We start from the raw sequence: 22,791 nt of genomic DNA on the forward strand, positions 1-22,791 counted from the left end.
GGGGACGGTGGAGGAATCCCCCGAGCCTGAGACGCCGGAGACGCCGGGGACGGTCGAGGAACCAGAGTCTGTGGCACCTGGCTGAGAGTCCTCTCCTGTATTTCAATGATAATAAATTGAGTGATCAAACATGAACCAACGTCTTTGATGTCCTCTTTGATATGCTGGAATGTTTCAATTCAAAAGCTTTCAAACCAAATAATACTATATATGCAACATTTACGCATGGACCTCTATCTTAGAGCTGTGAGCAGGCTACTGTATGAACACATTTGTTGAGAGTTACACAAATACACAGGTATTTACCTTGAGGGTAATCGGAGTCACCCACATGTGCTCCCACCACACCTGAGAGAGCAGTGTCACCCACAATTGCGGCGACTCTTTGGTCAAACGGCGTGAGCTCCTCTTCTCCTGGCCCCCCGCCTGTTTTGGCCACACTTTGGCGGTGGGCAGCCATCCTCCGCTTCACGTCCACCTTTATGTCGGACCACTTCTTCTTTACCTCAGCTTGTGTGCGCTTCTCTGACCCCGCAGCATTGACAGCCTGACACACACTCTCCCACTCACTCCTCTTACGTTTATTTGTTATGCCGGAGGACAGCGTGCCAAACAGCACATTTTTGCGCGCCTCCACTTCGGCCAGTAGCACCTCTAATTCGCATTCTGTGAAGTTCCTCTTTTTTCCCGTCTTACTCATCTTTTGTTTCTTATTTTCTGATCGTGCAGAGAGGGGAATCTCAGGTGCAGGGCTTATTTAAATATGATTTGCGTATTTAAATGGGGGCGTGGACAGGGAGTGGTCGGGTACTCCAACATGTGCGCTCAATTCCACGTTGATTGGGATGTACAAAGGGAATGTGCTTGGATTCATGCGTGCGCACAGATTCATACATCAGGATTTTTTTGTGCGTACGACGTTTTCTGGATTTGAGTGTACGCCATGTTTCAGTAGGAAATCCACGCAAGTCTTTGTACATGAGGCCCCTGGCGTGGACCCTGATTCTACTAAGCCCACTGCCACTGTGACCTCTGAACAAGTGAATGAAAACTCAAGGATATGAATGGACTGAATGAACGAAGTGCAAATGAGATACAGTGTATTGTATGCTTGCAGAGTAATGCAAATCCAATTACAGACTGGTGTTATTCACTGCTTTGCTCCGAGCCTCACAGGTTTAATATTGTAATGCACCACACATGTCTGATTTGATCCCAGGGTATTTTATTCTCCCTTCCCTTCATTTTCTCTCCATGTTTTTTCAGTTATTGTGTACATGTGGGCGCATGCAACCGTGCATGACCTCAGCTTATATGACACACTGGCCTCACTGATAAGAGAGAATGGCTTCACCTCAAGCCACTGATCAGAGAGCAGGATAGAAGAGGAGGAGACAGGAGACAGGAATAGAGTAAATATGACAGAGGTGGGAGAGTGGAATTTTCATTAAAGTCTAGAGAGCAGCAGCAATGACTTTCAGGGGCAGTGAGTTCTGACATTCAGCCCTGAAACCCCAGAATAAGTCTGGAGCCATAAACACTTATTAACCGATTATCACGATGGCACCTGCCATGTCAGCTTGATATGCAGAAGGGTGGAGTCACTTGAGAATGCAGCTGGGTGGAAAAGTATACATTTCCTGTGGAAATGGAAATGTATATTGAATAGACACATTGAATTAATCAAGCATAAATTGACACACCATCCTTGAAAGTCAGCATCAGACATCGGAGGTCACTTAGTGCATAATATGGGAATCGAAACTCAGGTCTATTGATAACCAGGTTCAGCTTTTGTCAAAACCCAAAAATCTATCATGTTTGAGCTTATCAAAACTGCTGTCATGTCCTGTGGGTCCTTTAACGTAACATAAAATCTTGAATCAAGTCATTTAAATCCAATAACTGGTCTGCATACATTGATTGTGAATCAAACTAAACCTAAATGCAGAACCTTTGACTGTCTTCAGATTGAAGTCCAACTCGCCAGCTGCTGCTGCTTCGGCACAGCCGGCTCAGTCTTCATCATCATCCACTCACAGCAGCAGTGGTAAGAACCCTCAAACTCTGTAGCAAGTCCCGTCAGTTGAAATCGTTATCCAATTTTGAAATCTCAGTTGAAATTGGCAGGATAGGAGCTAGTTAGCTAAATAAACCATGTTGCATAAGATTTCTTTATGATGTGTTCAAGGTTGGCTCAGTCAAATGACTAACAGGCAAACGTAAATAAAACATCATCATGATGTGTTAAAATGTAACATCAAGAAAAATAAAAATACATTTTTGGTGTGCAACTTAAAAAATATAGTTGTTTGGGTAAGAAATTTGTTTTCCCAGCAATCTAACAGAAACAGTCACTTGTTAAGCAATAAAAGCAAAACCAGTTCTGTTAAAAACGTATTGTCGCCTCATCTTTCCAGCAAATAATAGAAAAGACTTAGACTCAGATCATAAAGGAGTCTCAATAATAGAGTCAACATCAATAAAAATTATCAATTCCCATCCCTAGTCATGAACAGTATTGGGGCTGGGATAAGCATGTGTTGACTGAGCATCCCCAGTCTAAGGGCTTGTACAGGTATTTTTCCATTGCTTCCTAAGCTTCACCTAATACCTTTGCATAAGCATCACTGATGACTCCTGCACTGAAGTCCCTCTGAGTATGTCCAGCCCCGTGTCTCTACCAACAGCAGCTAAACTCATATAACTTCAGCTTCAGCACAAACAACAACTTTGCTGCCTAGTTGTTTGCTGTGTTTAACTTCAGCTCACCAACTGGTAAAGCATCCTAAACAAGCAGGATTTCTCTCACTGACAACACATCTGTCCCACTTTGTCCTCGCAGCCACTTCCTTGACATCCAGCGGTGGTCTGTGCTTTAGCAGCACTGTCCATCTGCAATCCCTCCAGCCACCGACTGAAGCTGGTTGTTACTTCCTTTAGAACCAGCTGGCAGACACATAGCCCCCCAGGCTGTGAATATGTCTTCTCACCACAAGCTTTCATTGCACAGTCCAACTTCCCTGAGCATCTGTGATTCTATTGTAAGACATATTGAAACAAATTTTGTAGTTAGCCAGGTGCAAAAATGTAAACGTCATGCAGCAGATCCTGACTTCTCAGTAAGCAGCCATATGTTCACAATGTTATTAAGTATATTAAGTACATTGAAAATAAGGGCACCACAAAGCAGCAGTCTGAAGTTCTGAAGCAGGATTTTAACTTTTGCTAGTTTTAAGTTTTAATGACAAAAACTGTGCAAAGTTTTTCTTCATCTCAGACCCTCTCCTCTTGCCGGGCTGAGGCCAAAGATATTTTAGTCGGCTGCTCTCTATTCTCTATGCACACATGGCTGCAGTCAGTCTGTCCATCACACAACTTTTCTTTTATGGATAATTTTAATCTTTTCGCTGGAAAAAAAGGTCCTTTTTCTGAAGTAGAGATGGTATATATCCCCACTTCCACAGCTTCCATGCACTTTCAGCAAACTTTATCATGGAATTACAACATTCCAACATCACTGACTAACTGCTATTTGCTACCCAACGGCTCTGGGCTACATACTAATCACTGCCTGCTTCTCTTCACCAGCTCCCCCTACAGCCTAAAACATTCTAATGACAATCCAGAGAGCACCTCTATCATCAAAGTCCATACAAACGCTATAATGCAGCACATAAAACCTAATCTAATTTAATCAGGCCCATATTCATACAGTTCCTTTTATTATACATGATGAAATTCAAACACTTTTATATTGATTTTTTTTCCTCTGCATATACAAATAACTGCAATGAACACACAAATCAGTTGTTCATTTCATAAATTAGCATTTTGACTAGTGAGAAATACCTTTAATTAGACTTACTATAAGTTTAAATAAGTATTATCATATTGATATATTGGCTTGGAAAAAGAAGAAGAAGAAATAGAATTCATTATTGTCACAAAGCATTACTTCAACTAATTAAATGTTAAAATGGCTTGCTGTACTGAACATTTTTCTTCTTAATCCTTATAAGGTACCAGGTTAAAAAAATGGCTATGGTTACATGTGCACTAATATTTCTCTATTGTTCCAAATATGACAGTATTCTGAATTTGATGTGGTGAATATAAACATCATATTTTGTTTTAGTATTCCAAATTAGGCCATTTCCAATTTTAACATTTTCCAATTAAGACATGACATATGTTGGTATTATATGTGTTTTAGCAGCATTATTTGGGCATGGATGCAGCCAATTCAGGAAATGTGTCTCAACTGGGTTTCTTACTGCAGTTTGTGATACACGGCTTCTGTTCTGTTTATAATCAGCTGTCTGTGTCATGGATACAATGTATACAAACCAACTTGCCAACAGTTTGCAAAGCTGTGGCGTAGATGCGTGTAAATGAAAAATCCACATTTCTGGTTGTACGTAGAAACACACCTGCTTTTAAACTTTATGAAAGTCTAAGATAACAACAGGTTTTTGGATATGAGCAAATACCACAACAACAACTTTTCAAGAGGGTGAAGGAGGGAAAGCGCAAGTCCAGTAATTGAAAAAATCCTATATTAAGGCAAAGCAAAATGACAAGTGGCTCCAACTGTTCGACTTCTCCATATTTTGACGTAATACACAACAGGTAGGGCACATTAATCAGAGTATAAACAGCTGCATATAAACAGAGGTTTAGTGGAATTTAACTAAAACACAAGAAATGCGTGCTCTAGAAAAGGATAAGCACTCAATGAGGATCCTAGGGTTACTGATCAGAAATTATGACTTAAATATGAATGCCAGAAAGCAGTAATAGAAAAAGAAACAGAAAAAGAAAGAGAAAAAAAGGGAAAGAGGAAGCAGAGCCAGGGTGGTGGGTCTGAACGGACTCAAAACCACCCCCGCCGGATCGGGCCGAAAGCTCTGCCACCTCTCCCTACTCCCCGACGGGGATTTCAACTGAGCACAAGAATCTTGTGCTCCAGAAATATACACACTAAATAAATTAAGGTCACCAATCAGCTATTATGGCTTAATATAAAGGTAAGAGAGCAGTGAAGACTAACACATCTTTGGGCTCATCAGGTGGGAGCCTCCTTTCATCAGTGTTTCACTTAGTTGGTCCCACAACACATCCAGGAGGCTAGGCAGTGAACACTGGCATCCCAAAGCCACTCCCCTAGTACCAGCCCTCACTGCTCCTATACAGCCCAAACAGCCCTGCCACCTTCAACAGACCCAGGCTCCGTTTATGCGAGCTCCAGGTAGTGGCAGTACCACCTGGCTATCACAGATACAAGGCTAAGCTAAACTACTACAAAGCTCTCATATACGCAAGCTAAACTACTATAAAGCTATCAAAGTTACAAGGCTAAGGCTAAGCTATGCTAGCCATGCTAGCTAGGCTAGTTATCACATGGCTATCACAGCCTACAGACAGATACAAAGCTAAGCTAAGCTAATGCATGGCTATCCCCCAGGAGGTTAAACTGAGCTAACTAAGCTAGCTAGGCTGGCTATCACATGGCTATCACAGCCCAAACAGCAATACCACCTTCAACAGACCCAGGCTCTCTTTATGCAGACTCCAGGTAGTGACTGTGCTGATGCTACCTTCCCTAGCACATGCATCACAATTGCCAATAAACTACAACTCACATACAAGACTCAAACTAAGGGAAACAAGGGTGAATTGGATCAACCAACATACTTACTTGGATGGCAGCATGGTCTCACACAAAGAGACTCAAACAGGCCACTCCCACTCCTAAATACCCTCACACTTCCTGGATTTTCTCTTCTGATTGGTGGATCTCTCCACCTGATCTCAAGGAGTTGTCCGTTCAGTGTATCCCCCTGCTGCTCCCCAACTACCATTGTTTCTCCTAATCCAAATCCACTGACTGGATTTAACTGTCTCATCTGACATTTCACTCACTGTTTTCCTCAAACTCTGACCCCTTACTCCCAGTTCCCCCAGGAGAGAGATAGCTGATCCAGCTACAAATCCCCTACATCTCACTTCAACTGGGCGAACCCTAGCTTTCCATCCTTTCTGCTCAGCTTTTGCCTGTAAGTCTGTGTACCTCAGTTTCTTCCTTTCATAGGCTTCTTCCACGGGAGCTTCCCAAGGGACTGTAAGCTCAATGAAATTAATGATCCGTTGACTCACCGACCACAGCACTATGTCAGGCCTCAAATTAGTACAGACTATTTCCTGAGGAATAACGAGCTTTCCTCCTAAATCTACCTGCATTTCCCAGTCACAAGCTCCCTCCCAGCGACCACACCCCTGCCTCCTCCCTAATTTACTGCCTCTATGTTTCTCCCCCTCATGTACAAACTGGATATCTAGACTCTCTTTTTTAAAACCTCCTGAATTCACGTCTTCTTCTCCCCTCAGTGCCTGCAGCTAAGCTTCTCAACACCTGATTATGTTGCCACGTATACCGGCCTTGTGATAAACTAATTTTGCAGCTTGACAAAATATGTCTTAATGTTGCGGTACCTGAACACAATGGGCATGATGGGTTGCCATTTACCCAGAGCTTCAGGTTCTGGGGGGTTGGTAACACATCATATGTGGCCCCTATCAGAAATCTAATGCGGCTCTTTTCCATACTCCACAGGTCCCTCCAGCTAAGCTTCCTCCTCTCTACGCTTTCCCAATTCAACCACTGACCCTGCTTAGCCTGAGCCACTGCCTTAGCCCCCCTTACAGTCTCTTCCTGCCTACGTAGCTGTTCCACTACCAGTGGAAGTAGGTAATGTTCAGTTTGGCCTCCCCGGCCTCTACATCCTGAATTTCCATTCTTGGGTTCCATTTTCTCCCCTTAAAAGGATTTGGAACCACACTCCTAACTATTACATCCTTACTCCAGGCTAACAACAGCTCTGCCCTGACCTTGGTGCACTTAAACTCCTCTGTTAAGCTAGATACTAGCAGCTGAAGTATCCCTTTCCCATACAATGCCTGCTTAGACACCTGGGAGCACCTAACCACTTCCTAATATATGAGCTAACCACCCTTTCCATTCTCTCCACAACAGATACTGGGACTTCATAGATTGACAGTGGCCACATTAACCTAGGAAACATCCCAAACTGCAAACACCACAACTTCAACTTTCCTGGGAGCCCTGCCTAATCTGTTCTATCCAGTCCTTCAGCCTTCAGCGACATCTTGCAATTGCACAACTTGCTCAACACCATTCAAATCCACATTGTACCACCTACCAGGGCTCTTCACTGACTTTTCCCTAATTGTTGGAATTTCCTCATCATCTATGATAAATTTCCTATCATTTAATTTCCCTCTACATAATGAGATACTTCTAGAATTACTTGGCTTGATTTTCATGCTGGTCCACTTGAGGTTCTGATTTACCTTCTCTAATAGCCTCTTTGTACATGGAACCGTTCCAGTAACTAGCGTCATGTCATCCATGTAAGTCCTTATTGGTGAAAGACACATCCCATTTTGACATCTCTCTCCAACTACAACACACTCAAATGCCCTAATAATTACTTCCATTGCCATTGTAAATGCCAATGGCAAAATTGTACATCCTGCCATAATACCTATCTCTAGCCTCTGCCAGTCTGTTGTGAAATCTGACATGCTTATACATAATCTGATGTCCTGAAAATATGCTTTCACTAAGTTAACAACTATTCCTGGCACCCTAAAATACTCAAAAGCACTCCAAATAAGGCTATGTGGCACTGAACCAGACGTGTTAGCCAGATCCAAAAATACTACATGCAGGTCTCTTTTCTCCCTCTTGGCTGCCTGAATCTGCTGCCAGATCATGCTGGTATGCTCTAAGCACCCTGAAAAACCTGGTATCCCCACCTTCTGCACCGTCAATTCTATTAACCCATCCCTTTCTAAGTACCCAGCTAATCTCTGCACTACTACACTAAAGAAAATCTCCCCCTCTACATTTAGGAGAGAGATTATACGGAACTGGCTACGATCTGGGGACTCCCTCTCCTTAGGGATGAAGACACCCCCTGCCCTGCGCCATGCTCTTGGGATAATTTGCTTCTCCTAAACTATTTTTAATATGTTTCCACAAAAACTTAAGGATGTCAGGTGCACTTTTATAAACCCGGTAGGGGACTCCATTAGGGCCTGGGGCTGAAGAAGCCTTTGCACACCTGACCACTTCCTGAACTTCTTTCCACCTAGGTGGCCTAACGTCCAACTCCTGACTTATCTCTCCTAATGGAGGCATATCAGGTGGAAGACCTCCATTCCTATTTTCCTCTAAGTCTGAATAAGTATTTCTCAAATATTCTTCAATCCCTGCCTTAAGTTGCCCCCCTTTTTCCTGATTAAACAAACCTTTCGCAAATTTAAAGGGGTCCCTAAAAAAAGCTGTCCTTGCATATTCTTTCTCTCTCCTCTTTTTGCTAAGATGCTCTGCCCTTCTAAGTGCTGCTAGCCTGCCTCTCAACTCCTATTGCAAAATATTGATTCCCTCCCTCTCTTCGTCTGTAGCCTTTTTCCACTGTTTTCTTAACTGTCTCCTTTCCTTAACTACTTTCTCTATTTCTCTTGGCCTTCTAGACTTGCCTACCTGTACTTTCTTTCCCCTATTTCTGTCATGCACCCCAAATCTCTCTTCGCAATCTCTCGTCGTCTCCCATCTTTTCTAACCTCTCAACCAAATTTAATCAATAGTTTAATCAATAGGCATTAAACAAATAAACAATTTAGGAATATTTTCTTCTTTGGAATAAGGGCAAAGCTGGACCATTTTGTGCATGTAAATGCAAGTATGTTAGTATCAGGCAGAAATGGGGTCTTTAGATTATTTTCTAACTAATAAACTAATTGGCTGCATTAAACATTGAGGTGTGAAATTACTACTTTGTTATGTCAAGAATTATTTGTGTTCATGTCAGAGAAGGAAAACTAACCTTTAACAATTGTGTTCAAAACATTGCAAAAGGAAAGTTTATAGACTAATACACATTCTGATAATAGACAACAACAAAACACTGGTAAACATACATGCTGTATTATGATAATAACAATAGCAAGGTAAAAACTATGTACGTAAGATGGAACATGTAAACTGCAGAAGTGTTTGCCATTTGCTGATGTTACCAGCCAAGTTCTGCTCTTTCTATGTTTTATTCCATGTGGGCTGCATAATTAGCACACTGAATTACGGTGACAATAATAATGGTGACTGGAAAAATAGCTGATCAGGGTGTCTCACTTTAGATATGTTACACCTCATAAGCATGTTTCCAGTGGTGTTAATCTTGGAGACAGGTGAAATTAGCACAATGGTGAAGGTAAAGCTGCTGCACTAATCACCACTTGCATATTTTTTGAGTCGCAGAATGTGTTTAATCTGAGTTAATACACTTTTCATTATAACTTTGAGGTCAAAAGTGACCTTTTTAACACATTAAATAGGAGAGGTGATTTGTCAGGAGACAGGCTTTGTCCTCATCTCTCAGATACACCCAAACTAGATGTTCCTTTTCCACACCGTCTTCCCTCTTTCCTTCAATTAGTCTTACACTCAGTTTATCACTCTTCAGACATACACTTGCACACCCGCGCACGCGCGCACACACACACGTACACACACACACACACACACCATAACTCTTCTCTAACTGTCAAACCCCAAGGATTTATATTTTAAGAGAAGAGGAGATTGAAAAGGTGAGATCAGTTGAGCATGATGAGGGAGACAGCTCAAATGGGAGTGAGGGATGATGCACGATCACTGTTACCCCCCCCACTATTTTCCTCATCTTACATCAGACACCATGACATCCTGCCCATATGACTTTTAAAATTCAAGTTGTGCTTGACTGAATACTTTGAATTAACAGAATTACCTCATTCTGCTGCAGTTAATTGTGTCTTGTAATGCATGTCTGTACATTTCAGGGTAGTCCTCTGTTCTTTCACGATGCTCAAAAAATCTTCTGTCCTGGTTCTAATGTAAGACAAGATAAGTTGACACAAGTTTTGTAATTAGTGACTGACAGTTATCTGCTACCTTTTTTTACACTTATTTGAAGTAATACCCCTGTAATCCTAGTTTAGTTTTTTTTGTTTGTTTGTTTATTTTTCCCTTACACAGCAGCATAAAACAAAACAAAAACAAAAAAAAGTAAAATAAATGTGAGAATTCAGGTGGACATGTGGCTCTCCTCTTAAGTCAAGAAAAAAATGCATCTTGCATATTTTATTACAGATAACCCCACCTTGAAACCACTGCTAAAAAGAAGCACTGTACAAAATTGAGTAACTCTATATTTTGGAAAATGTTCACATAAGCTTTTTTTTTTTTTTTTTTACCAAGGGTTTACCTACATGGATACAGCAACACGTCATCTCAAGTCATCACATATCACCACTTTGTCAGTGGATTTCTGCGTCTTCATATTATACTAAAGGTATCCTCCTGTGTCTGATGTTGACCCTAGATGTCCCTCAAATTGTCAGAATGTCAACAAAAACACATATGTTTAGGCAATAAAAGCACATGGCAAACAAGGCTGGGATATCAACAAAGCACATGGTCTAGCTCTACATTCAGATGGATAGTAAACACCAGGCTCTTCTGTGAAAGTCTGTAGTCAGTTGAGGCCATTAATCACCCAGCCAGCAGTGCCCTTACAGCTCCTAATATTACGTTGTTACCAGCAGTGTTTCAACTTGATGATGTTCAGCATTGTAGCATGTGGCTGCGACAATTTCCTAGTGGGCGCATTCTACTCTGATGCCACCCAGCAACGTACCACTGCAAAAAGAGGATTTTGGCCTCTGTATCTTACCCAGAAATGCATTTTGACATTTGGCCCATCTTTAACTAGACTGGACTGCTAAATTTGAAACCAAAAACCAACCTGACATCTAAAGCTATATTTTTGATGTATGGTCCTGACATAGTTCACACCTACTGACTAAAGAGCTGACTGTACTCCATGAAAGCCTAGCAGCACAAATGAACTAGCTGCTGCAAGATCAGAGCCACCCAGAGTGGATGACCCTCGGCAGGACAGTCCTGATCATGAAGGACCCCCAGAAGGAAGAAACCTCCAGAAGAGCGGCAGAGGATGATGAGGGATCCCTCTTCCAGGATGGACAGATGTGCAATAGATGTCATAAATAACAATTGAAATACAATCATGACAAAAAGGAAAGAGAAAGAGAGAGAAGAGACGAGAGAGAGGGGGAGAGATGCACAGCAATAATGGAAACAAACGCATGTCATATTACAGTAACGATAGATGTAAAATTACTAAAAGCACTCTAAGATAATATTGTAGGTGTTGATAAGAGTCCCATGCATATAGTGGAAGCGTGGCTCGTAGCAATGGCAGTAGAGGGCTGCGTCAAGCACGATCACGGCATCAGTGCAATGAGGACCCACAACACAGGTGTAGCTTCAGACAGGATCATAGCAGTGGCAAGCATGACCAAAGGCAGTACGTTGGAATCCAGCAGGCGAATGGGAACCATGATGAGGCCACAAGGAAGTCAGGGACAACCAAATACCTGCACAAAGTAATTCTCAAAAGTCAGCTGTGTGTGTGTGTGTGCGTGTGTGTGTGTGTGTGTATAAGTATGGTGCATATGGGTATATGCATATATAAGTGTATATGTTCTATATTTCTTTAAAATGAAGATAAGTTACTTAGTTGTGGTGAGGGGGTAGGATTAAACTGTAAACTTCTTCCTACTCCTTTTTGGGCATGTCAGTGCTTGTAAATGGAATTTATGTAACATGCTTTTCACTTCATTTTGCTTATTTGTTGGAAGTGATTTAACTTTGTTTATTTTGTTTTCACGTCTGAATTTTTTTTTTTTGCAGGTAAGTTATGTAACTTCATGTTAAAACATTACGACAACAACTACTTGGACTTTCTTGCTCGTTATAGTACATCAGTCGGTTTCTAGGTCAAGTCTGGTCGCTGATGGTTTTACATTTTAGTTAAAAGCCAGGTGAGTCCGTAAAAGGTTGCCTTTCAGCTAACTGTAAATATCACACGATTCATTATTTGACAACCTAGAAATGGGCATGGGCTGATGAGTCCTATCAGCTAATACATGGCAGATACAGATATTTATATGCTGTATGCTTTGTGTTTTGTTTCGCTGTAATAGCTGGTTTATTTGTATTACAGTACAGGTTTTTCTGCTTTGTAGTGTAATAGGATCTCCACCCTGTAGCAATGTAACCTGGACTATAAATGTGGTTTGTCTCAACAGTTTGCAGAAAGAATCATCAATTCTCTTTATCTTTTTTTTTCTCTTCCATCACAGATATAAGGCTTCTGGGGACTTGCTGGTCAGTCTGGCATTTACTTATCGCCAAGGCTGTACAACTGTGACCAACTCCATTCATATGGTGTGTGCAACCATAGAGAAGTTATGATCAAGAGTTTCCTACCCAGACGCGAGAGTCATGGCATGTAGTGGCACAGGGTATCTGGGAAAAATGGAAATTTCAAAAATGCTTGAGATAGATTGATGGCAAACGTGACAATGAAGCCAAAGTAGACCATTTGAAGATTCAGCATCCACTTTCAGCTAGTTATATTGTAAAGCGCGTGGTATTTGATTTTTACAAATGTGACAATACAAGAACCACCAATGTCTGGAAGTCAATACTTCAACTGCAAAAGACTTTTTTAATAGTGCTTTTGACTCTTGTGGATGTTGACTACAGGTTCAGAATCATCAAGTTGGTGTCCTCGGAAAAACCAGTGATGGAGGAGTCTATGCTGGATGCGATTTGAGGAGAGAAATGGAGAGTGGAACACTGGCTGTACCAGCCAGTACCTCTCGGGCTTGAAGCTGCTCACTTGGTTGATGCAGCTTTTCCACTGAAACCACACCTCATGAGGTCGTACCCCGGACAGAACCTCACCCATCCAGAGGATCTTTAATTACAGACTCTCACGAGCTAGGATGGTGTTGGAGAATGGCTTTGGCATTCAGGCTTCCAGGTGGAGGCTCTCTCACCCCAGGATCAACCTGCACCCTAAAAATGGAGACACACTTCTGGTGTCTGCCTGTATCCCACACAACTTCCTCCTTTCACCAAGAATAATCAGAGGTTACTGGATTAGCAAGAACTAGGGAGACACATGGCACCTGCCAGGGACATGGGAGAAAATAGGCCATGGAGAGAGGCCTGTAATATGGCAAAAGTCTTGACCATCTGCTTTAGCTCTCCTGAAGGCAGTGTGTCCTATCAGTACACTATGGTTTGAAAAATATCCCCAACATTATTGACAGCTAAAAGTCATTGTAAATATCTTTATAAATACCCGGTTGACTTTCTGATTTGTTATTTTGTTATTATGTGGAAGGATATTAAACAAAAATTGCTCACAATGTATTTTAACAATCTCTTTTGTCTTCTTTTATATTTTTCTCTCATTGTAAAATACAAATTATTAATCATTAAGTGAAACTGGTTAAGCTATTATATCACCTAAACTCAATTCTATGAGTTCATGACATTCTGAAAAGCCAACAAGCAATTCACACATACTTGTGAGGAGAGAGAGACTGCCAGTGTCCTTCCCCCCACAGCAGGATGTATTTCAAATGCATTTAAATGCAATAGATGTTTCTATTTACAATGTAATTGTCATAAATACATGAAGTATTTTTTTTATGTGAAAAACAAACTAGATAAAAGCAAACATAGTTTTACTTAAATAGATAACTTAAATAACTACCTGACATGCATTTGTAAAAAAAAAAAAAATACCATCACTTAATATAGCAAATACTATCACACAGGCCATCTGCTGTGAAATCCAAGGCTCCTGAACAACATTAATTATTGTAAACATTGTCTTTGATGGGCTCTGGGGGTCGTGCTGTGGCCAAAACGTGCTGCTAACATTGTGTGGACAGCAGCCATTATTCAAACAATCTCAGAAATGTAGTTAATTCCAAGGATGTTATTTTGATCTGTATTAATTCACTTTAGACATTGCCACATGTACAAGGAAGTACCAAGATACTATATGATATAATAATACAATACTAACATATCATACTGTATTATAAATATGTTATTTTATTCTTATAACATTATTATATTATTATATTACAATATTATTATATTATCTTATTAATGTTATATAGTGGCATTTTAGAAGCACAATACTGTCACAATCCTGCTCCTCTCCCCCCTCAGTACTTTTCCACTCACTCTCCCTCTGCTCCCTCTACCTGCTGACCACGCCCACTCTGCCTGCTCACTCACTCACCTCCAGCTGCAGTCCATCAGTAATCAACTCAGTATATAAGCCTGCCACACACACACACTCATTGCCAGATTGTTCCTTCGCATTATGCAAGACTCTCCAGCATTCTCCTGCCAGATCTCTGAAAGCCGACCCTGCCTGTTCCTGACCTGCTCTCTTCGCCTGATCCCCGGTAAACCTACCTGCCTTCTGTCTCCGACCACGAGTTCTGTTTTGGCGTTCCTGATCTGCTCTGCTGGCAAAGACCTCTCTGCCTGGCCCCGACGATCCTCCTGGTCCATCCCCATCGGTACCGCTGCATCATCGGACTGCTCACTCGGTTTCGGAACCTCCGCCTGTCCCCGACCACGCTTCCGCCTTCTCCGCGACGGTATCTCCACACGTGCTGTCGAGCTACTGGGCTACGGGGTTTCCTCCGCATCCACGCCGAGTGACGTAAGCTTCGGTTCGTTGCTTCGATCTCCCTCCAGAGACTTTGTTGTGGGTTCCGACCCGAAGAACGAACTGTGTGCAGAATTACTTCATCTTGCTTCGTGTTTGATTTGTGCTGGGCTGAATAAAAGTCATTACCAACTATTCCTGTTTACCGGTGTACTGCATCTGGGTCCGTACCACACCCGTTACAAATACATTAAAATATATAAATGCTATATGAAATATAAAGTCATCATTATAATCTAACATCGTGTAGCTTGGGCTGTTTTTGCTTCATTTAGTAGTGATAGATAGATGGTTGACAGATGATTCTGCCTGGCCACACTTCTTAGCTGGTTCTATCCAGCAGCATTTCATGAGCACGTACAAGGGGCCTTTTGGTGTTGCACTTGCCAAAGCACTGCTATTTTATGAGGAATAAGAATGGGTGATTGATATGTAACTGGAAAACATTCCTTTTTTTACTTCTGCTGAATATCGGGCAACGATAGTGGCTGCCAACTTGGGGCATTCCCCAGCTGAGCACGGGCCAGGAATTGCTTCACTGTTCAAATGCACTTCAATATAAACCCTTAAGCTAGAGAACATAACTGTTAGAAATTGAAAAGTTTGATAATGTTTTAAGCAGTTTAATTAGGCAGTCTTCAAGGCTGCAGCATCACTGTAACTTATCATAAGCAGCATATTACCATTAAAGCTTGTAGTGTAGTGTAAAATGTATTAAATCTTTAATCTTCTGTAAAAATGCCTCACTGTGGAACATTCCCCTTCTAAATTAATGAAAAAGTAAACTTATTGGTAGACTGATAACTCTTGGAAGTGGTTTCCCTATACCATGTGGCACCACTTTCATCAATAAACACTTTGTGCATCAGTCTCATTGATGTTAAACTGTCAGTGCACTTGGCAAGATTTGAATGGGCCTGTCTGGAATCTTTCCATCTCTGGGCGCCTGTGGTGCAGCAGCGAACCATAGTGATGACGGAGATAATGCTGTTGACAGGCCAATGCATCATTCAGAGTGTAGGATCAGCTGGTAGCAGTCCACACAATGTCTGTCTCCATGCAAGACAAACAGCCAGTGGGATGTTGTATATAAAATCAACTACAGAAAAGATGACCAGCTTAATATTGTACACATTAAAGCTCCATAAGGCTTATTCCACTTCTGTGCCAGTATTGAATATGTATATACGTTATTAGTAACTGTTTAGTCATGAATGTATCCAATGCTTTATTTCAGTGCCTTGCTGATTGATTGGGTGTTTTTACACAGATCCTCTGTTATACCTTGTTACCTTTTAAATGATTTTGATAATCGAACATCAGCTGTATCCAGACAAGATTGTCTGAATCCAAATGTCCACCCTCTGGACTCTTCAGTCATACGTACAGCAATGCATTCACTGTCATCACATAAAGTTTGCAATGGCAGAGACTGCAGGCCACTGAAAGACAGGCCTCAAGTATGTTTCACCTGTTGCCATGGAAACTTTCAATAAACAACTTCACATGTACGCAGTGATCGCTGCCGTGATATTCCTGATACAAGCTGATGAATAGTGTCTGCTCATCTGTCCCAGCAGTTAATATATATATATATATATATATATATATATATATATATATATATATATATATATATATATATACAATGTACAGGCTTTCTGACTCAGCTAAATTATATTCACACATTTCTAAGGAGGACACACATTCAAATTCAGAAATATTTGTAAATACTATGACCACATAATAACATATGACCCAGGTAGGATGGCCATGATGAAGTTTGTGTGCAGTAAACAAAGCAAACATTTAAAATGACACAAATCATTTTTAAACTTAAAAACGTCAAACATGGACTTGTATGTCCATGGGTGTTCTGGTGGGGAATCTTAATCTCCATCTGCTGCCGGAGCCATTACTAACGGCACATAACCAAATACAACCACCTGCTAATGACCTTTGCTCTCTACCTGTCTCTACCCATTAGCTGCCTAGGTAGAGGTACGGGAATGCCACTGCGACAAACAAACTATATGCAGAACTACATTATCAGTGCATTTGGTTTGTTTGTTTCAGTTTATGGAATTTGACATTTCATAAAATAACAAAAAAATCTGCTGACTTTAAAGCTAAGTCAAGTCAAATCAATTTTATTTATAGAGGCCATTATCACAAAACATGGTTTGCCTCAGAGGGCTTTACAGTGTACGACAGTGTATCAATCTGCCCTTAGACCCTCACATCACCCAAGGAAAAACTCCAGAAAAAAGAACCCCTGTAACGGGGGAGAAAAAAGGAAGAAACCTCAGGAAGAGTGATGGAGGATGATGAGGGATCCCTCTTCCAGGACGGACAGATGTGCAATAGATGTCATAAACAACAAATGAAATACAATCAAATGTAAGCAAAGCAAATGTAACAAGAACTTTCATAGAAATGTAGTGGAGTCAAAGTCATAACTTTCCCCCAGAAAATAATACTCAGAGCACACATACTCCAAAACTGTACTGTACTTAAAATCTTAAGTAAGTGTACTTTGTTACTGTTCACATGCTATAGGGTATGTTTTAATAATGTATTTTGAAATAGCTATCTAGCCTATACTAATACATCTTTCTGTATTACAGTTGGATGTTTTCTCTGGTCTACATGATTCAATTAACTTTGTATTACAATAATAATTGCTTTACACATTTCAAAAAGTTTTTGTTGTTGTTTAATGGGCAGTTAAAAAAAAAAAGTTTAGTTATGCTTAGTTATTGTAACAGTGGGTAATTAAACCAGTGAAGTCTGGTGGAGTCTACACACCAAGTGGACTCTCTGAAAGTCTGCAGAGAGTTTGCTTAAGGACCCTTGTTGACTGGTTGAATTGTGCATGTGGACAGCACTCTCAAACATCCCAGGAACGCACTCGCAAAGTCCACAAGTCTACAAATGTGGTGAGGTCTTGAAGTTTGGATTCAGCCACAATGGTTAAATTTGTACCCTCCTCCACAGCCCATCCCTTTAAAAAAAACAAAAAAAAAAAAACAGCTTTGCTGCTCTCATGTGTCATGTTCTGTATGTTCTTAACTTGCTGGGCAGTCAGTGCGTCAGGGAGCAGTAAGTAAGACATTGTAATGCCGAATATGTGCACTGACAAGACCAAACTAGGAGTAGAACCCAAATGCACGATTCACGAGACAAAAGTATCAAACAAAATGATTTATTAAGAAAAGTGCAACAAAAATACTCCCACACAGAGATGAGGCAAAAACTAACAATCATTCGACAGAGGAAGCAAAAACTTATCAAAAACAGGAAATAACTGGAATGAAGAACTTAGCTGTGTCCCAATTCAGGGTCTGCATCCTTTGGAGGCTGCATTCGAAGGCCAATTACGTCACAGCGCTGCGCGAAGGCTGTCCCATTTGGTCACAAGTCGAAGGCTCCTCCTTTCGCAGCCCACAAATGCGTCCTCCTTTTCCCTCTGTTTGGAGGACACATCGCTACTATCCTTCGCGGCCTTCCATTTCCCAAGATTCCTTGCGCGCCCGCGATCTTCAAAAATAATGGCGGCACAGAGCGGAGATCGGAGCGTTGATTTAACTTAATGTGGGTTTTTACTCATTTGAAAATCAAACGCCAGATATGTTAAACTTAGAGGGACATTAAAATCTCATAATTTCATTCATAATACGTGACGTTAGTAATGCTAACATGTAGCCACCTAGCAGCCCCGCTGTGCTGCCCGCAGCAGCGGAGAGCTCCGTCCGCAGCAGCGGAGAGCTCAAATCCCTGACGGAGGCTCTACTGCGCTTGAAAATCAGCTTCCGGCGGACAGAGGCTCTTTTCCTCCTCCTCCAGCAAAATTTAAATAAAAAGTAAATTTTAAAAATACAATAATTTCTTTGCTTTAGTGTAGTTTAGTGTAGTGTATTTAGTGGAATCAGCTGATGTGGGGGTAAGGGCGGGAACATCTGGAGACGCAACCAGGAAATCCTCCGAAGGCTAGACTGTCCCAATTAACAACCGTTAATGCAGCCTTCGGAGGTGCCTCCGAAGGAGTCGCCTCCGAAGGCTGCGTAGGCTGGGTCCTCCGAAGGATGCAGACCCTGAATTGGGACACAGCTCTTGTCATGATCGGCTGCCATGCAGCCCCTCCTCCTCCTCCTTTGTGTGTCTTTCCCTGTCTGTTACCCTTCTGTGGGTGTGGTTTGTTTGCTCCATAGGCTGGGCCAGGTGCAGGCAATCTCCTGATGAGCTGGTGGAGTATTTAAGCTGTTGCTTCAGAGCTACTCGCTAAAGTATTAGTCATGCTAAGTGGTAGATATTTCTCACAGCCTGTAAGTATTGTCTCAGAGTTTTTCTGAGTTTTTTGCCTGTGCAGCACATTTCCTTGTGTCTTTTACCTTTTGTCTCAGAGTCGCTGCAGCTCCTTGCTTCCTGCTCCAGCCGTCATGGTGTTCACTCGTATGTTTTTCTGCCTGCCCGCTTGCCCGCCTGCGTGCCTGCCCGCTCGCTACCCACCTTCGTCCGAGCACTCACGACTGAACTAAGAGATCCTAACCTTAGGTTTTGGACTGGATGTATGTTACACGTGGAGATCACGCAGAGCTTCCCCTTCACGTCACAACCGAAGGACAGTTAGACTTCACTCACCCTTCCCCCACTCAGCGCAATCACCTTTGTAAATAAATTGCACTATTGTTTCAACTCAATCATCGTTCTGTGTTCTGTTTCAGCATTTGGGTCTCTGAAATGTCCAGCTCGTCACATAACCACTTCACTAGAAAACAAAGTAACAAACAAAACACAGTACTTGACCTTACTAAGACGCTGGAGCAAACAACCAAACTTGACTTGACTAGCACTCTTGGCATGGAAATGGCACTGGTTAACTGACTTGACGGATAAGACAAATTGGCACAGGACAAAGGGAGACGCTGACTATATATACACAAGGTAAGGGGGAACAGGTGGAGACAATCAGGGCGGGGCTGACAATCACACTGGCAGAAAAACACACAAAGGGAGCCCAAAAAATGCTGTAAAACAAGCATCTTGCAAGAATTATGAACTTAAAAAAAAAAAATACCACACATAAACTCACACCATGGAATCACATTTAACACTTAAATCCCTCTCGGAATTCCTCCCTTTGGGTGATAAGGACTCATGGCATGTCTGTGCACACTTACATCATTTATCAGCATCACCTCCATGGTTGCTGGTTTAGTTGATTCTAAATAAAGTTATATAACCCGCTGGCATAATGAGCACCTCTTCAGAACAGGCTGCACAAGGTTCAGTGGGACTGGAAGTGGGAGCTCAGTAGGTGTTAAGAGCAAACTGTGCAGTCCACAGTGCACTGCATTAAAAGAGAATGCCTCTGCATATCACTCTCTCTGTTGTCATGTGTCTTTCATTATCACAAGCTGTGTCGCAGTCTTTCTCAAACACACTTAACAAGAGGAAAAATGAGTGCAGTAAGTCAGAGCAGCTGTTTCGTCATAATGTGGTGGGTGGTTTTATGTAGTCCAAGCTGCTAAAGCAAATATATTTTAAAAGCTTTTTTGATTAAAATCCAAACAATCAACTTGTCACTGGGTGTGAGACGTCTGGGATGCACCAACTATGAGCAAATCTGATCAGTGTGATACCATCCACTGGCTCAAAGCTTAATGTCCTCCTCTGGGTTTCAATTTTCAACTCATTTACAGTTAAAAGTGGGCCGAGCCTGCTAATGTGGCCCAGATGGGACTGCACAGTTATGGCCTGATAGGGAACATATTATCAGATTCTGGAGTACTGTGCATGTCACAATATTTCATGTGTTGGCTCCTAAATTGTCATAACTGCTCAGTGTTTCACTGACATGTTATTCTTTATTCCAGCGATTATGATCTTAAGCTGACTTGTGTGTTTCTCTTCACAGAGTTTAAGTTACAGCAGTTCAAAGGACTGCTTCACTGTACAGAAATGTTAAATAATAGCTGATTCACATTTATGGCTCAAATCTGTGCAGATATTGTGACAATGTAAACCACACAGAGAAGGCAATCAACATATCAGATGTGAGCACAAAGGGTTTCAGTCAGATTTTCTGTTCCTCTGTAAATTCACATATTTCCTCTTTGCAGTACTACAGATCAGATGTTTTGCCTTAAGTGCAATCATAAGACACACAAAATACATATAAATTGTTTGTTAATATGTTTCCCAAAACCTGTGTCACATGGTGTATTTTCAGCTTCTTGTGACATCACCAACTGGCCAAAAAACAACAACAAAAAAAAACTATTCCATGACATCATTCTATATTTTTGTTATTGTCAACAAATCTGATGCAAACCAATCCAAAAATCACTAAAACCTAGAGTGCATCTCATTGTGTTCTTTACCTTCCCTACCCTTACTATGGCTCTCAGAACCAAGCCCAATGGTTTCTACTAAAGACAAACATATTAAGTACTTTTTTTTCTGCCATGTCAGGTTTATTCCTCTATCCCATTGATTAAAAGAAAACTGTTTCTGTTTTTTGTCATAAAATAGAAATAAAATAAAAAAAAATAAAAATAAAATAAAAATTAGTATTTTTGGTTCACCTTTGGGTATGTTATCGTAAAGCAGCACCATACCATAATAGTAAAATAAATGAAAAAATAGGGCTATTCAAATTTTAATACAGTTTTATACAATACTAAAAACCATCAAGTTTAAAATTCATGCCATTAGAAATGAAAAAAAGCATTAAAGATTAAAGAAATACGCTTAACTCGTTTTAAAAGTGTTGTCTGAACGTTATCTACAATTTACCATTGCAGAACAGCCAATACAGTTGAATGTGTGAGAATATTTTAGCAACTTTTACATAAACAATTTATCATAGAAAAAGTATCAACATGGCCTCCAGAGACTCATGTTTTAATATAAACAGTGCTATTGGTTTCCTGAGGACCCTTATTTAATTTTTAAAGGATTGCAACATTATTGAGGGTGTACTGTGTGAGTTAACAGCCGTAATGGGTTACCTGGACGTAGCATGTTACCTTGAAGGGATATAGCTTTTATTTTTAAAGGCTCAGTAATTTTCCTAAAACAGCTAGCCTATGTGTTTTTCAGCAGTGGATTAATCCACATGGCGTTTTAGTGAGTATTTTCTGGCAGCAGTACAGTATGTGTGGGATTGAATTAAAATAAACTACAGTGTGTGTCTTCATGGTAATAAAGGAACATCAGCCAGTGACACAGTTTGGCTCACTGATGTGTTTTTAAAGATGGAGCTCTTTGGCACAGAGGAGGAAAAGCTGGAGCTCTTTGACACAGAGGAGGAAGAGCTATCAGACTGTAGATAAACACACAGCAATTGCTATTGTTGGTTTGGGTCTTTTCATGGCTGTATTGTGAACGAAAAATACACACTATAACTAGACAAATTGTTTATAGTGTGTTACCCACCTGACAGAATACCTTTAAAGGAATTAAAGGACCCATTTATAGTTACCAGCCACCCAGTCCAACTGAATGGGGGGCAGTATTTCACCCTTGAAATGAACATGATGATTTACAAACTGCAGCAATGACATTGTTTGATAGTTTACAGATAGACAGATGTAAAAAAGTGTATAATGTCCTCATATGAGAATAGCAAAGTTTCCAAACTTTTAATCTTGCCTCGTCTCATAACAGTATTGCCGAGTGGTTTTCCCATTGAAATCCAACCTCTCTGCATGCTCAGGAATTGGATCTATACCTCTGTTTTTCTTTCTTTCTGTGGCCATCTCTCCTCTTTTTAATGATCACATCTCCACCTCCTGCTTTTCTGATTCTATCTTCTGCCCTTATTGCTCATGGTGCCCCTTTGTGTCCAGTTCCTCGTGGGAGCACTCTCCCAGAATGTGTCACATTAGGTTTTGCTCTCTGGATAGACTTAGACTTAGACTTAGACTTAGACGACTTTATTGATCCCCGGAGGGAAATTTAGTTGTCACAGCAGCTTGGCACGTAAGACATACAGAGACATACATAAAAAAAAATAAGAAGAATAATAGAAGATACAAATAAACATAAATATATAAAAATAGAATAAATAGAATGCTGAGGTAGTGCA

The 22,791-nt window shown here is 41.0% G+C and overlaps 1 protein-coding gene across 1 annotated transcript; it reads right to left on the bottom strand.

The window, feature by feature from the left end:
• Positions 1-238: 238 nt before the first annotated feature.
• LOC148187780 (nuclear apoptosis-inducing factor 1-like) lies at positions 239-700 on the bottom strand. Its single transcript, XM_088085463.1, has 2 exons — positions 307-700; positions 239-258 (listed from the first exon to the last, which is right to left on the bottom strand). The coding sequence occupies exons 1-2, from the start codon at positions 698-700 to the stop codon at positions 239-241; spliced, it is 414 nt and encodes a 137-aa protein (XP_087941589.1).
• Between the last annotated feature and the right edge of the window lie 22,091 nt (positions 701-22,791).

The sequence above is a fragment of the Plectropomus leopardus genome, chromosome 12 (assembly GCF_026936395.1).
Source record: "Plectropomus leopardus strain MGB_pleo_1.0 chromosome 12, ASM2693639v1, whole genome shotgun sequence".
NCBI lineage: Eukaryota > Metazoa > Chordata > Actinopteri > Perciformes > Serranidae > Plectropomus > Plectropomus leopardus.

Bases quoted from the DNA above. Each gene is read 5' to 3' on its own strand.
- LOC148187780 (XM_088085463.1), bottom strand. From the start codon at position 700: ATGAGTAAGACGGGAAAAAAGAGGAACTTCACAGAATGCGAATTAGAG. The intron at 259-306 runs GTAAATACCTGT...GTGTTCATACAG, and splicing joins TGACTCCGATTACCCTCAAG to TAGCCTGCTCACAGCTCTAA.